Source organism: Convolutriloba macropyga, chromosome 4 (genome assembly GCF_964194025.1).
Source record: "Convolutriloba macropyga chromosome 4, txConMacr16.3, whole genome shotgun sequence".
Lineage (NCBI taxonomy): Eukaryota > Metazoa > Xenacoelomorpha > Acoela > Convolutidae > Convolutriloba > Convolutriloba macropyga.
The window spans coordinates 54627224-54644007 of record NC_134471.1 but is presented as its reverse complement, the minus strand read 5'-3'; the positions used below and the strand labels follow the sequence as shown (position 1 = coordinate 54644007).

Here is a 16784-nt window from a genome sequence, read left to right as displayed (position 1 = left end):
AAACTCTTTTCCCTGATCTAGCCATAATTTTTTTGGGAAATTGAGTTCGTTCTTTTTCGAACACCTTTTGATAAAAGCTGCTTTCACGGCCTCTGCTCCTTTTCTCCGTAATGGTTCTACTCGCAGGTATCGAGAAAAAACATCTACAGTAACGAGTAAAAAGTTGATACCTCGATTCCATCGTGATAGTTTATCCATTTGCGCAAGATCCAAGCACCAAATCTCATCAATATAGCGAGCATGCGCATTTAGCCGGGGAAATTTTCGTCTGATTCCTTTGTACTTCGTATAAGAGTCTTTTGACTGTAAAAATTCTGTAACTCTCTCGCGACTGATTCCACTTGATTTTGTTAGGTTATTGATAGAACCGAAAGCTGTCGGTCCCTTCCCTTTATACAACTTCTGCAATTTGATTCTATCTGAAACTGTAATTGAACCAGTCTGAGCCATACTGTGTCCTCAAAATGTTGTGTTTAACCAGATGTGATCTCAGATTTAGAACTTTAAGAATAATGAAATAATTTGGATCAACTGGAGCGTTCTTCAATTTAATTGAATGAAGGAATGTTTTTATGTCAACTCGTGTGTCAACGTTGTCGAAAATAATTGTATTGGAAAGTGAAATTTTTAACCGTTTGTTTTCGTATATCTCTTTCAAAGTTTTCAATGTCTCAGGATAGTTCTTATAGTGAAATTCCAGGTCTGTCTTAAGTTCTTTAGGTGGACGATTGGTTTCTTCGGAACGTTCTTCTTTCACTTTTTTGATAACTGGGAAAACTGTTTCTTCTTTTTTATAGATCTCGCTGTAGGGTTCCGATGGTTTCCTATTTCTGGTCTCCCACAATTCTTTTGGAACAAGAACAAACTTTTTGACCTCACTCATTGAAGAAAGTTGAAAATTTGTTCATACAAGGTTGGTATATGTAACTTAATATTGTTATTCCAGCTTTTGAGCCCAGCATAAGTCTTCTGGAACTTAGGGTTGTTGATTTTGATGTGAGCTTTCTAAGTTGTTGTTGGAAGCGAGTGAACTGATTTCTTCTTAATCCTGTGAGTTTTCCTTTAATCAAGTTTACAATACACTCACAGAGAAATCTGATGAATTCCTTAGGACAATGTAGAAGGAAAGCTGGTTGAAATTTCTTGTTGAGATTCCGAAAGAGCTTCAGAGTATAATAATTCTGTGCGTTTATCATGAATATCACTAATACGAGCACGACTGTTCGGTACGAAGAATTCTGAAGGAAATGAAGTTACATTTGAACAATATCTTAACAAATCAGGTGTAGATGGTCTCTAATCAATCATAAGATGCCCATATGGTTGTTGTGTAGCGTCATCATACCATTGTTTTAGTTGTTTTCCCAGACCCAGTTGTCTTCCCAAAATATCAATTTGCTGCACATCTCTGGGTGATTTGAAAAAAACAATGTGAGTAGTCTGAAGCTCGGCGTCACGTCCAGTTTTATTTTTGTGGAAGAAATTATGTTTGATATAAACACAATTTAAATTTCGATGTCTACCGGCTGTCGCAATTTCGTTGAATTTTTCCGACTTGGAAAGAATGTCTAATGAGTCATCGAATATAAGTAAATATTTTGTGCCGCCAGCTGGTAAGTTCTCATTTAATTCAAAGTCAACACCCTGAATGAATTCTATGCCTGCAATTGATTGCATCATTGTATCGTAAATTGTCTGAAAGTGCTTATAAAATTATAAAATTCGATCAAAAGAGGGTTGAAAAGTTTTCATTTGCAGCATATCATTAATGAAAACAGTTTTCCCAGATCCGGAAGGCCCAACAAGATACATTAGAATGCGTTCCTTTGTTGATATAATCGTGTTCATTTTATGCTCTGGGGTTAGGAAGTATGTAACCTACAGCACTTGAAAGAATAGCAATCCAAACTGTTCGTTCGTCACAAGTTCTAGCAAAAATAAGGTTGATAATTGAAAAAAGAAGAAGTATTAATACAACTAAGCACTGGAATAATGACAAAAAAGCTGTTCGAGAGCAAGTGCGTCCGCAAATTTTCCAAGGAGGTCGCTCCTGAGTGTTATTATCGAAAACAAAGTCAGCTGCGTGATTGTTATGATCTGTCATTAGAGTGCAACTGATTTTTGTTCGTGTTTAGGAAATAATGATTCACACTTTGATTGAATGGAATCGTGGTGAAAATTTCAGAAAACAACAATATGCTAGACCTGTTATATGTCCCAAGAAACAAAAGTTAATTTTTGAATTAAGGAATGGAACCATGCAACAGTACCCAGGACCAATATTTAGATTTGTTTTCAGGTATCCCGTTGCATCATGAAATGTGGCATGTAAACGAAAAATTTTCGACCAATTCAAAAGTTTTTCTAACTTTGAATCACCAACTCCTATTAGAACTCCAAAGGGAGCTTCTCTGTTAATTTTATCTATATCTGCATTTTTGTCAAAACTTCGACAGACAGCCAAAAAATAATTTTTCCTTTTTGTATTTCCAACAAAAAGTTGACTGATTTCTTTTTCGAACTCTACAATTTCCTTAATATTCATATCAAGCAACTGTTCTGAAAGAATTTAATTCAAAAAGTGAATAAATAAAGACATCACATACATTATAAAAGTTTACAATTACTTCTATGCCTTTTGCGATTTTGTCGGGTTTTTGACTTTGTTCAGCACTGAAATAACTTCATTGCTCATTCGATGTAATTTCTGCAACTCCCCAATTCTGACAGAAAGGAAGCATTTCCTTCTAAAACTGTCCTTTTCAGTCCCTCGAGTGAAGAGCTTGATGCTGAAATAATATCGATTCGGATCATCTTGGTAAAATGTTCTGGTCACACATACTTTTCGCCTAGCAGTCTCACTCAATTCCCAGAACACATCGAATTTTGCTTTTTCCTCCACATCAGTTGGCTGGAACAAAGTTTCGTCAATCATCAATTTTGCAGTAACTTCTGTGGGTTCAAATTGTAGTGCTTCTTTCAACATCTCAGGTAATTTTTGGATGAAAATTTTCAATTCCCAGACCGACAGCATCAGAAACTGATGTAGAACAAATTCACCTTCGACATTTTCGCGAAAGACTTTCAAGTGGGTCCAATTCGAGCTTGTGTTGATAGTCTCCTCTGGGATGCTGATTTGAAATTTCCGGTTGCTGTATTCTTGGAAAGACCAAAGGTTGTTGTTTCCTTGGTGATCCTCATTTGGTTTGCAAACATTGTCCTCAACTTTCACGTTGGTATCGGTAAACAAAGAATATATGCTTTCATTATGATAATCAAACTGGGAGGAAGGAATAACTGGTCTTCCCTTATGGTTTTGTTTGCGGAAGGGGAAGGCGTAGGGTTTTTTGCTGTCAGCTGAGACTGAACTTTGATCCATCTGTGGCGTGCGAAGTAAGTAAAAGATGAGTTTTTAAAGCAAGAAAGGAAGAATTGAATAAATAAGGTAACTGAATATTGAAAACGAAAAGCAACAAATGAATGAATTATCTTCAAGAAAGAGCTTCATAAATCGAACCAATGGAATTTTAGTAAGAACGAGAATTATTGCAACATCGTAACCAATGAGATCATGTAAAAGCAGTCGTAACCAATGAGATTTGAGTGCTCATCATGACGTAATAGTTATGTCATTTCTAATTTTAGTAACATCACGTGACGTGACAAATGTTGTCACGTGAGGGAGAGTTTAGCAAAGAATACAAGCAACTGTTAAGACTTATATTGGAGAGCACCTGTAGTTCGAGAAAGAAACATTTTGATGAAGTGTTTGGTTCTCATCATTGTCATTTTCTTGGATAGGAGGAAGAATAAGATCTCGGAAATTGGGAAGATCGAAGGTTTCTGATTTTGTAGAAATTGTATCAGCATGTTTGGAGAACATGTCTTCTACCCACCATACAGTGTAGTGATTTATTTCACGAGAGTACGGGAACAAAATACCTTTGCAGTCTTTCAGTGGATGAAATCCTTGTTCTTTTCGAATTCTCTCAATGGCCTGGAAATAAGTGGGGAGAGAAAGTACTGAATTGTTGACTTTTTCTTCTGCTAAGTGGAGGTTATGATGTCTAGCAGCCTCTAAAGTTCTCCACAAATCTTTCGGAAGTGTTAAGCTGGTAGTCTGTGTTTTTATTGTTACTCTTGTGCAATCCACCTCAAAGGATAATTCGATGTTGTTATCAGTTACTGTTGTTCTAAATTTCGATTCCTCTTTGTTGGGAACGAAATCTAGATCAGAATGAAATGTCGAAAGAAAAGATGTTGAAGGAAGAAAAGGAAGTGTTGGAGTATTTTGCATTTTTTTAAGACCACTGATATTCAACTGAGACAAAACACAAAATGAACAGAGTTTCTCGGTCCTAGCTTATTTTAACATAGAATATACGAATGATATGATTGGTTAAAAAAATTCATTATAGTAAAACATTTTTCAAAAAAAATTAATGTAAAACTTTTACATAAAAAATCTTCAAAAATTGAAAAATGGAAAAGAAAAATAAAAAACCGCAAAATTTGCATTTTCTGTTAAAAACCTTATGTAAAAAAAAGCATATTTGAAAGAAATTTATTTTAAGTAAAACGATTTTTTTTCAAACAAAAATTACATTAAAAAAACTTCAAAAACTGAAAAATGGAAAAATAGAAATATAAAAAACATCAAAATCTGCATTTTTTGCTAAAAACCTTATGTAAAAAACGACATTTTTGAAAGACATTTATTTTAAGTAAAACGATTCTTTTCAAAAAAAAATAATAAAAACTTACATGAAAAAAAACTTCAAAAACTGAAAAATGATAAAATAGAAAAATAAAAAAACATAAAAATCTGCTTTTTTTGTTATAAACCTTATGTAAAAAACAACTTTTTTTAAATAAAAAATATTCTAAAAAAATTAACATTTCTATAAAAATAATTATTTTTTAAATTAAACTCAAAAATTCGAAAAAAAAATGAAAACTATTTTTTTTCGAAAACTAACAAATGGAAAAAAAAGAAAAGTTCAAATTATGCATTTTTCATCAAAAACCTTACGAAAAAAAGACATTTTTCAACCAAAATTGATTTAATTAAATTTAAAAAAAATAAATTTAAAATAAAAAAATTTACATAAAAAATTTCAAAAATTGAAAAGTAGAAAAATAGAAAAATAAAAAAAAACATAAAAATAATTATTTCCTTTCAAAAAAAGGTTAAGTAGATAAGATTAGCTGAAGTGCATTAGAGCGGATGCATTTCCCTGGGGCAATTAAGATAATTATCCCTGGGTAATTACGATATGATGACAGGTCTATTGTTCTCACTCTCTTTTCAGGTACATCTTTGGAAATTGGACGAAAATAGGCTATACCTAATGTTAATACATAGGTACATCCTTTCACCCCCCCCCCCAGGTCTGCTCAGCTACTACTACTGCGGATGATAACTATAACAGGTTGTAGAAAAGACATTATATATCATTCTAATCAATTGTAATCAATAATTTTTATATATTTCTTAAATGGTTTATTTAAATGGTTTTTTACACCATGTTTTTCGATTAGGGAAAAGCCTTATCAAAAAACATAGTTTTTCTTTAAATTTTTTTGCACACCATCGAGTTTGATTCCTATTATTTAGGAGCCAACAATCAAAAAGAATTTTAGATGACTTTTTGGTAAAACAAAAAAAAACTTCTGTTAGGTCGGTGAAGGTTTGACTTGCAAGACCTTTAGAACAGCGGGTGGAAACAACCAAACCAAGTCGATGCACCAAATTGCAAACTGTTGTACCAAAAATTTGCGAAAAAAACCCACTCAAACCATTAAAAAATTAAGCACACAATTATATTCTCAAATATGTAAAATGTAAATTAAAACAACCATTTCGAGATCCATTTTGTGTGACCAGCAGATGGTTCTTAAAAACATGTTAAAAGATTGCAATATACAACTAAAGACCGTCAATTTTACTGTGACTAATGATGAAGCACAAAATCAGTAAAATTTACCCAAAAATGTGCTTTGTCTTGAACAGTTTCCAAGAAACTAAAATACAATATAGAAAAATGAGTGAATTTTTGTATTTCGTTTTCAGAGTTGAGCATGATTCAGTTGATAAAAAAATGCCATATGAAAAAATTGTCTAATTTACACACAAACTATGTTAGCTGACCTGAGTTAAGTTGTTCAAACAAAATTGCGTTGACAAAAAATTGTTTGGATCAAATCAAGCCCTGTAGCTAAGGCAATTATTATTTGCCTTCTTGTATAAATAGCATAGATAGTATAACTATCATTGGTACCTTGAGAAATTATTCTGTAACTATTCAGTTTATATCTGAAAGTGAAAAATGGGCAAGCAGTCTAACCTAAATCCGCAGTTTTGCTGATTATCAGTGCACTCTTTCCCCCCAACTCAAGGGTGACTCTCTTCAAGTTGGATGTTCCAGATGCACTCTGGATGATATGTCCCACTTCAGTTGAGCCAGTGAAAGCCACTTTATTGATGTCTGGGTGCTCTGAGATGGCAGCACCTGCTGTGGGTCCAAATCCAGGGATAATGTTCACAACACCTATTAAATATAGTTTACGAATTTAAAAACTTCTAGTCCTCATGTTTTTGAAAATTGAATTGATGTTCATTTATATTATCTTCGACAAAGATTTCTATCATATATGTACAAAATCTGAAAAAAATTGCTGACCTTGAGAGATTACTGGAAATTACTTGTGAGACCATTTAACGACTTGTAAATTTCAAATTTTTGTCTTCAAAATATTTGAACTCTGCAACTGTTTTCGTTTTTTGCAAACATTTTTATAATTGCAAAATTATTTTATTATGTGTGAACAAACTGGCTCTCGTTTTTGCTCTTTTTTGTTTTATAGCGTAAAAGCAAAATGAAACAGTTTTGAAATCTTACATGGAGTGTGTTCTAATTGTCAAAAACTCACAAGTTGAAGTTTAATTTTAAAGGTTTGTTTGGTCTTGAAAACCTTTTTAACTTTTTAATGATTTGAATACATCACATTGATCAGGATATCTTACTAGAATGCATAAGCGGTATAGGTATGAGAATGCATAAGTTGTATACGGCTGATGCATTGATAAATAAGATTGTGTAGGACATTTAAAGATCTGGCTAGGACTCACCAGGGGGCAACCCAGCCTCAATAGCAATGTCTCCAAACATAAGAGTAGTGAGAGGAGTCTGTTCAGGGGGCTTCAATATCACTGCATTCCCAGCACACAGACTCTGAAAAATTTCTCTGGTCTCATTTAGGATTGCATGAAGACAACGATCAGAAGACATTTCCAAAATATGAGCTTAGGTCTACAGTTGTTCATATAGTAAATACTATCTACACTCACTTGGACTAATTTAAGGCAAGTCATCATAAAAGGGAAATTCCACGGAGTGATTGCACCCACAACCCCAACTGGCTCATATTTGGTGAAACCCATTTTGCCATCCTCCATCGCCAGAGTTCTACCCTCAATTTTGTCACAGAATCCAGCGTAGTACCTACACAAAAACGAAGGTGAACAAAACATCAACGAATATACATAATTTGCATTGTAATTTTAAGTGCTTGCTTTGACTGTAAGTTTCCGCCAACAAGAAAGCAGCGACTAGAAAGGAGCTTCAATGATAATGGAGAGCAAATTTAAAACAAAGGAAAACTTTACCAAAATTTTTTGTCATAAGAGAAAATGTTTTTTTTTCTAACCTCAGCAATAGAAATATAGCTACACTGTAAGAACTTACAAGAGAAATGGCTTTCCTGCAAAAAAGAGTGAGCAAACCACAAGCATATATAGTAAGATCATCTTGTACAATAAAGGGATTTTTTCATGCGTGTTGCAAATTTGTCCATGAGCTGCAAATCTAACACATCGCCCAATTTTTATTTTTGAAAGTTTTTGTAAATCCTCAAAAAACCCAATTGATAATAGCATTAAGAATAAAAAAGAAAACTCTTGCTTCAATTGAGTTGGGTTGCAATAAACATATTTTGACTAGTAATATTCGACTAAAAAATCAACTCAAATTGGGATCTTCAAAATATTGTTTTGCTACTTTCGTCTTTTGTAGATCTTAAGATATTACATGTTTCGATTGTTTTTGTTCAAAACGAAAACATGTTTATGTTTCGATTGTTTCTATTTATCAGTTTTCGACCTGTAAACTCTCCTTTTCTGGTTAAATTTTTAGTCTGCATATAACTCAAGAAGCAACTGTATTTATTTTGTATGTAAACAGGGTTATATTTTAACCAAGCTTTAGGTCACTGTTCAAAAATCACCTTGAAAATCTAGATTAGCAGCTGGAAACGCTACGAGATTCTAGAGAAATTTTGACGACTTCAATGAGACTCATCTAATCTATTTTTACATCACAAAACTGTTAATGCTCCTAATAAGTATTAATAAATCTTATTATTCTCTAATTAATATTATCCGTTTTCTTACCTAAACCAGTCAATGCCATTGTTCATATCAACCAATGCACTTTGAAACGGCTTCCCATTATCAAGGACCTCGACGGATGCAATTTTGGCAGCATCACGCTCTATAATGTCCGCCACTTTGTTCATAATTCTCCCCCTCTCATTTGGATTCATTTTTCTCCATGGTGCATTTCTCTTCATAGCTGCTCTGGCAGCTGCAACCGCTTTGTCAACATCTGCTTTGTCGCCCTCTTGAACCTGTAACAATAAACAATACGCATCGGGGCAGATAGGCTTGATACTTGACGCCCCAAAAAAGATTATTTCAAAATGACTGACCATAAACCCCTACCATTAAATTTTTGTCACCCAATCAAGGTAGACCTTTAATTTAATTAAATACCCGGGTCGAGGTTTTTGTCGAAAAAAATAATGTAAGAATTGAGATGAATAGCGATGAAAAAATATTTTTCACCGCAAAGCGCCCGCATGTTTTAGCGATGAATGCGGTAAAGTTTTGTAAGATTAGCGGTATTTAGCGGTGAAATTTTCATTTTGACCGCAAAACCGGAATTTTTACAAAAAGAAACTTCCATACTCGGGTGCAAACCTCTCACCTCATGCATGTCAAGAAATTCTTATTCCACTCTGCCATCTGTCACTAACTTCAAAAGTATTTGTTGCGTATTTAAATTCAGATTCAATAAATGTTATGGGACACAAAAGCGTTGAAATTTTGTATGATTTGTACTTTCAACTCATTCAACGCTATTCTTACATATTTTCGCAAAATTTTCTGCTGTGAAGATATTTGGTGAATTTAGCGGTGAATTTTATATAAGATTTACAATTCTAAGCGTTGATTTTTTATTTTTTCCAGTGCTTTCACCGCATTCAGTGCTAAAAATTGAAATTCTAACATCTTTTGACGTATTCACCGCAAATTTGTATTTTTAAAGCGAATTATAGCGTTGACACCTCGATCCGGTTAGCTAAACTCGCCCAATGAGGAATGAGATCAGGAGAAACTTGCTATTTTGCGGTTTCAAATGAAATTGAAAGCCGGACTGGACTTTGTTAGCCGTTTTGCAGATGAGAATTGCAGATTCTATGGGTTGGTTGCCTTTTGAGTTAAACTTTTGGTCTTATTAATACGACTGACTTTTTCCGCGAATGAAGATAATTCTGGAAATTAAGTTAATTATCAACTTTTTTTTGAGAAAAAACAAAACATTAATTATTTTCGATTAAATACAAAAGAACACTTTAGTTCACAACATCATTTATATACCTCAATACGCACTAAATTTCACTCGTTTGGTATTGCAAAAAATCTTTTGTCAACGCAATTTGTAGTGAAAAAGTAACACACAAGAAAAATGACATATGCCTGATTTTTTGCGCAAAACGACAAGTATCTCAAGAAAGTGCGGGATTGGCCTCTTCGCGAGTCTTTGTTAAGTTTACATTAGTTTTCGTTTGATTTTTCATGCAAAATTACACGATTTTCCGCGTGGATTAACGTGAGTTTTAAGGCTTTTCACGTCAATTCCCTGTGAATTTTAGACGAAAAATCATGCATATTTTCATGTTAGTTCGCATAATTTTTCATGAGAAATTAACCCAATTTTTGTATGATAAACCTTAAAAGTTCATGAAATTCCACGCAAAAATTCAGGGGTACTCCTTTTTGCTGTCTTTATCTGACTGCCTGTTTTGTTTTATTCAATTCAATTTAATTTTGCTTAAAAAGCTGCGATAAATGTTGGACTGAGGTTAAAAAATATTGGTCAATTCTACATTTTGAGTGACAAAACATGGAGTTCTACATATATGCCATGGACAAAGCGCTCATAAATTTTTCACATTCTTACTGATTGCATGACTTTTTATTGGAACAAATTATAAAAACAGATTGCAGAATGATCTGATTTTATAAACCGTTAATGTTCATTTGCTCATTCACATTTAAAATTGAGGATTTAATCACTACACGAGAGAAATTTTCTCAAGCGAAATCACACGGAATCGCACAAGCGAAATTTCACAATAAGAATCAAGTGAGAGTTTAAAAGTGCAACATTTCTAGCGTTCTTTTGTGCTTCAATTGACACTTTTCGTAGTAGAAAGTGCCGTGAACTGAAAATTATCATTATAAAAATGCAGAATTGAGATGTGACTATTTGTTAATGATTTACTATAATACCAGGATCTTGAAACATCAACAATTTCCGCAGGTAATTACTCTTGGTATTTTTTAATTACTGCCAAGAAAACTGTCCTTTTATTACAATAAAAACTGGTGACTTCCATTTTTTTGTTCAAAACTAAAAAGAAAACTCAAGCACAATTAGACGCAGTGATCTGAAAAATGGCAATTGCTCAATAGCTGTACTGATTTCTGTTTTCTGACTTTATTTCAACTTTATCTAACTTTTTTAAATACTAAATCAGATCCAAAAGATTTGCAATTTGGTATTATTCCGAAAAAACAAAACAAAAAAACGTCAATTTTTATGGTAGACTGAAATCAAATTTGCAGGCGGTCAATTAAATATTGTTCACGATTAAAGCCTTTCAGCGTAAAAAAGCGTGATAAAACGCGTGCTACCATTTTTATGCGCAGATTGCAATGTTCAATGACTTCTCGCGGTTTATAACACATTTTCAGTAAAAAATAGCTCCAAAGGACAAGAAGTCTGAAAAGAACTGCATTTGGCGTATTTGGAAGGTTCGGTTTTTTAATAAGTCCCATTGTTTTGAGAAGTATGGGTTCAAGTTTTTACGTTGAATTTTGTTGCTATCAGTTTTGCCGACAGCATGATATGATTTACGAGGTCATTGAGCACTGGAGTCTGCACATTAAATTTTTGTCGAAAGGGATGATTTTTTTATTATAGTTATTATAGCAACTTTAAGCTTTGTATGAGTTATTATAGCAACTTTAAGCTTTGTTTTACTATATCCCATAAACTTGCAGCGTAAATGAAAGTTAGAAAAAACTCCAGACGTGAAAATGAACACCAACACGCTGATTTCAAAAGGTTCCCCAGGCGAGACCGGATGATTATCTTGCAAGATTCTGCCAGAATCTTGCAAAAAAATGGTTATCTTGCAAGATTCTGGCAGAAAAATGGTTATCTTGCAAGACCTGCCAGAAAAATGGTTATCTTGCAAGTTTCTGGCAGAATGAATGGTTATCTTGCAAGATTCTGGCAGAAAAATTGTTATCTTGCAAGATTCTGGCAGAAAAATGGTTATCTTGCAAGATTCTGGCAGAAATGTTGCAAGATTATGCATAATCTTGCAAGATTTCTGCCAGAATCTTGCAAGATAACCATTTTTCTGCCAGAATCTTGCAAGATAACCATTTTTCTGCCAGAATCTTGCAAGATAACCATTCGAAATCGACTGGGGTTTTCAATTTGAATTTTGATCTTCGTCCTTTGTCTTGCAGGTTGTGAAACGTTAGCTCGCGCTGCAACTTTATGGAACGTTCTGTATAACCTTATCTCATAATGTATTCTGAATCTCAGAATGGAAGCAACACGACATAACTCAAAGACCAAATTTCAAATTTTTACTTTGCGGAAAATTAAGTTAAAGAGGAGTTCAAGGGGTAAAAGCATTAACATGTTATGAGCTATATTTTTGCATTGATCAAAGATTCGTTTCTATTTTCTACCTAAAAATTGAGATGTTTTGAGGTCAAAAGTGATCGAAAGTAATCAGTCAATCATGCAGTTGCGCTAGTAAGTCCCATGAAGTTGCAATGTGAACTGAACGTCAGAAGAACTCAAAAGATCCAAATGAACATCAAAAATGTTTTAAATCTGATCCTTGACAATTGCTACGTTCACTTGCGTCGCAACTTTATCAGGTAGACTATATATTTTTTCTTTTAAGCTCTTTTTATCCCGGATCTGAAAGACTATCTTTGCCGTAAACTTAAATAGTATTTCAATTTAATGGGACATACGAACGTAGTATAATTCTCACCATGCAAATTGTTTCTTCAGTTGCCGGGTTAACTGTCTCAAAAGTTTTTCCACTGGTAGAATTCACATACTCGTTGTTTATAAACAATTGCGTCCGTTTAATCTCTGGATTTTTGATTGGTTTCTGGGCAAATATTCCACCTTCCATCTTCCGTTTTCCGAAATTTTCTCCAAATCTTTTCTCAACTATTTGAATTTATTTCCCTGATTACAGATTTAATTTCGGACGTTATCAACGAGGTCGGTTTGTACTTAAAGTGTGTTTAACAACTGCTGGCTTGATAGCAGAGGTCACTGCAGATTGTTGGCTCCAAAGACGTAAAGTGGTTGTTCGAACTGAAACTGAACAAATATAACGTTTGCGTACCATTCTAATTCTGATAAGATTAGCAGTTCGACCTTAAGTAATATTAAACAAAACGATCATTGCGTCCACACCTCCTAATTAATTGGAATATGCTTATAAAGATTTTATATATCGGCCTAAATCACATAAATTTGCTCAGAGCGATGACATAAATTAGTTTGAACGATGTTAACTAGGAGGTTCGGTAATGTGCCTTCGCACATGAAGTTTCGAACCATCAAATAAAATTGCAAAGATGAAAATTTGCATTAAAAAAGAAAAGCATCCAAAAGACCTGAAATAAATTCAATTCTTTTGTTGATGAAAAGCATCCTAAGAAAAGAATTGAATTTATTAAATATGCACATTCAAATTTTAAAATTTAAAAAAATGATGATTTAAAATTGCTTTGTTTTTCGTCAACCCGCTCGGTACTGACTTTCAATCACAATTCACAATTAAAAGGAAAGAAACAATCGTCGACAAGAGAAAAATGGAAAACCGGTAACAAGAAGATTCGAGAAACTTACAAATCAGTCCGTAGTTGGACAAAAACCATTAGAATTTATTGCAAGGAAAGCAGTTTTAAACACTTTTTTGAGCACAAATCAGTAACCTACAACAATTCCAGCTTCTGTTTTTTGTCATTCTATACTCACCAAAACAGTATGTAGATTAGCAACCAGAATTTCAAATAATTAGGTTGAAGAAAGGTTAACCAGTAATTGCACAAAGTGTCAGCCGGAATTCAGAAATCTTTTTAAACAATTGTGGCTTTGTTTCTCACCTGGTTCAACTCAATTTTTTTTTCAACGTTCCATCCATTTTAATCATTTGTTATATTCATGGAAATAGAGTTAGAATAGTTTGATATCTGTCTATAGTTAGTTGATTTTTAATGAAAGCAATTGGAAAACAAAAAAATTAGGATATTCCTTATCAAGATATGAAAAAACTAAATGCTTTAGCAAGGACATGCACTTGGTAAGCAAGCAAAAATGACTGAACAGTGACTAGTTTATAGATCCATCAATTTTGCAAACAAATGTTGAGAAGTTTTGTACCAACTTTATCTTTGCTGCTCATATAATGAAAGAATATCAGAATCTTCCTCTCATTATTAAAAAATCAGCCATAAACTATTTTCTTTTAAATGTAGTTCGAAACCTTTCTTGTTAAACTTCACAAATGTAGAGTCTACCAAAAATGTTGTGCATATAAGCTATTGTCACAAAAAACCATTTCTCCAAGATCTTTACAGCTACTCTGTCATATATTAAACTCATACGCTCACTTTTTCATTTTTTTGTGTTTGTTGGCTTTTCAAGGAAATTCAATGATTGCTTGTTTTCCAACAACAGAGATAAAACAACTGAGATGTTTTGAGAATTCAAATACTTTTTTGGCCCCGATTTCAAGTCCTCGACGATTTCTGTTTAAAACAACTTTCATACATTGTGGAGTGTGCATAATTAGGGTGCTTAGTTAGATCTTTGTCCTATCTTGCATTTCGATTATGTTTACGTCACTGGCAGTTTAAAATAGATTTTTTCATTAGTTTTTTTTCAGTTGTGTAACTAATTTGTTTTGTCGATCAAAAATTTACCGGTAAACCGGCAATGAAAACGTCAATCAGTTAGTCAGAGTTACGTTTTCTTTATCGTTCTTCTTGTTGTTCAGAAATTTTCCTGCAAAACTTTCCAAACTCGTAAGCAGAATTATCCGTTTTACCTGCTTTTGCCACTTTTTAACACAACTGACTGAAATTCTGCATGCAATTTAATTCCTTGGTTCCATAAGAAACACGAATGGGTTGACCGAGGATGCTTTCACTGAATTCAAGTGAAATGGATTCTCTATTTTATGATGACTTTTTTTCTATCTAGAATTTCGTTTTTGATTATCCACATGAAAATAATACAGTTTTATTAATAATATTTTAAATTTGCAAACCAAATGTGCCATTGTTTTTAACAAACACTGTGCCCCTGAGCAAAACTAAAGAGTTCAAAAAACATTTGACTTTGTACCGGAAGTCATCATTTTGATTTTAGAATTGATAACAGTCTTTAAATGCTAAATGAGTTATAGATAAAGACCAATGCGGCATAATTGAATTTGGCAATAGCGCAAAAATTGATTTTTAAATGGTTTATGTCAAGAAAAATCATATTTTAGCAAAACACTTTGAAAAATTGTTATTTAATTATTCAAGTGCAACTTAGTATTCTGTTGTGATTAAAGGTTGCTCGGTCTGTCTTGCTCTTCTGAATCTCTAATAATATTTCAGCTTCGTTTTCAAAAATTCGACTAAATAACACTATTATTTGGCGTGGGAGCCTGGTAATATCATATTGCTGAGCTAAAACAAACGTTTTATCAATATTATTTGAGATACATTGATATAAAAAATCGGATCTATTCTGTTTCTCCCCCCCCCAGTGTTTTTTATGACCCCCAGTTACAAATTGTATGTTGCTATATAGCACGTTACTATGTAAGAAAATAGCATGTTCGCCTGGGGTTCATAAAAGATTTATGCCCATTAAGCTGGGGGGCGCGAAACGGAATAGATCAAAAAAAATCTTATGCTATCAATTGCAAATGCGGGAACGTTTTTGCCACGAACAAAAAAAGCAAGCCTTTTTATTTTTTTGTAGGGATGCTCTTTGTTTCTGAAATTTTAATGCACATAGAGATATCATTTCGAGGTAAATAAAGAAGTTTGTTCTTAATAAGCCCTTTTCCTTTAAGTTTAAGTATGGATGGCAATAAAGAACTAAAATTTTAAAAAAGCAGATACCGGCACATTACGTGGACACTACCCAGAAAACTCGACTATAAATACTCAAGTGTGTTGGGGCTTGTTCTCGATCCATGTAATAAGAATAGAGTTCTAAGGTTTCAGGAAAACACTCATACTAGGCTAACTTAAGTTCAAGTTTCAATCAAAATTGGTTATATAAATAGCGATTGCGACAAACTGGGTCAATCTTCAAACAATTTTGTTATGCTTTAATTCACATAAGCGTTAGCGACAAAAATGTGTCGAAACAAGTTTTAGAAAGTTTGCAAATAAAAATTTGTCTAACGACAAAACGAACGTTCGCTTCCTGTTTTGATTCTGAAAATTTTCATATGAATTACTGTATAAATTTTCAAAGCCTTTCTACTAAAGTGAGTTTTTTGTTCCTTGGGGCATTTCAGATGCAATCGTTGCAACCAGTTTTGGTGCAAAACAAATTTACAGAAATTGAGCTTTGTTATCGATGGTTGCTGATTTTCAATTACTATGGCATTATTGGGAAATAACGGAAGAAGTTGTATAAAGTTTAAAATGCAAAGCTAAACCTCTTGAAAAATAATGTAAATTTTAAGTGACTGTGAGTTCATTACGATCATTTGACTGCTTCGCTTAACTTACCCTTTATGATATCAGATAAAATTCAAATATTCAAAGAACTTATTGGATTAGTTGAAGCGTTTTTCAGATTTATTACATTGATTTGAAAGTTAATAAAACTATTATAAATCGAAGCTATGTGAAAGGTGAAAAATTATCTTTACGAAAACCGTTGACTAATGAATTCTATGGTCACAGTAAAACTAGGAACCTACAAAATTCGTTAGAAGTACGCATTCTTCTAATGTGTAGTTTAGAGCTGTTTTTAAGAACGGGTGATAAGTTGAAGTTTCCATGGTATTGTTTCATGATTTTAAGCTCGACTCTAGGTTTGATCAGGGTCAATTTTCTTACGTCCAAAAGGCTTTCAAAGTTTCAAATTTTACTGTCGGAATATTTCATCACTTTTCCATCTAACATTTTTCTTAGTCAACTCTAAGTTTTTATTGTCCTTTTTGATGTGTCGTTGTGAGCACATTCAACCACTAGATAACTGAAAGTTCTTAGGTTTTTAGTATTTGGTTTGTCGGATCATAATTATATTGAGTCATCACGATCGGAAGAGTCCTCAAGATCGGAAGTAACCCTAGGTGCTTGATAGGCAATG

General features: G+C 33.2%; 1 protein-coding gene across 1 annotated transcript; it reads right to left on the bottom strand.

The window, feature by feature from the left end:
* Positions 1 to 6342: 6342 nt before the first annotated feature.
* Positions 6343 to 12759, bottom strand: LOC142338104 (retinaldehyde dehydrogenase 3-like). Its single transcript, XM_075387736.1, has 5 exons — positions 12430 to 12759; positions 8453 to 8688; positions 7352 to 7505; positions 7133 to 7235; positions 6343 to 6551 (listed from the first exon to the last, which is right to left on the bottom strand). The coding sequence occupies exons 1-5, from the start codon at positions 12574 to 12576 to the stop codon at positions 6343 to 6345; spliced, it is 849 nt and encodes a 282-aa protein (XP_075243851.1). The 5' UTR covers positions 12577 to 12759.
* Positions 12760 to 16784: the final 4025 nt, after the last annotated feature.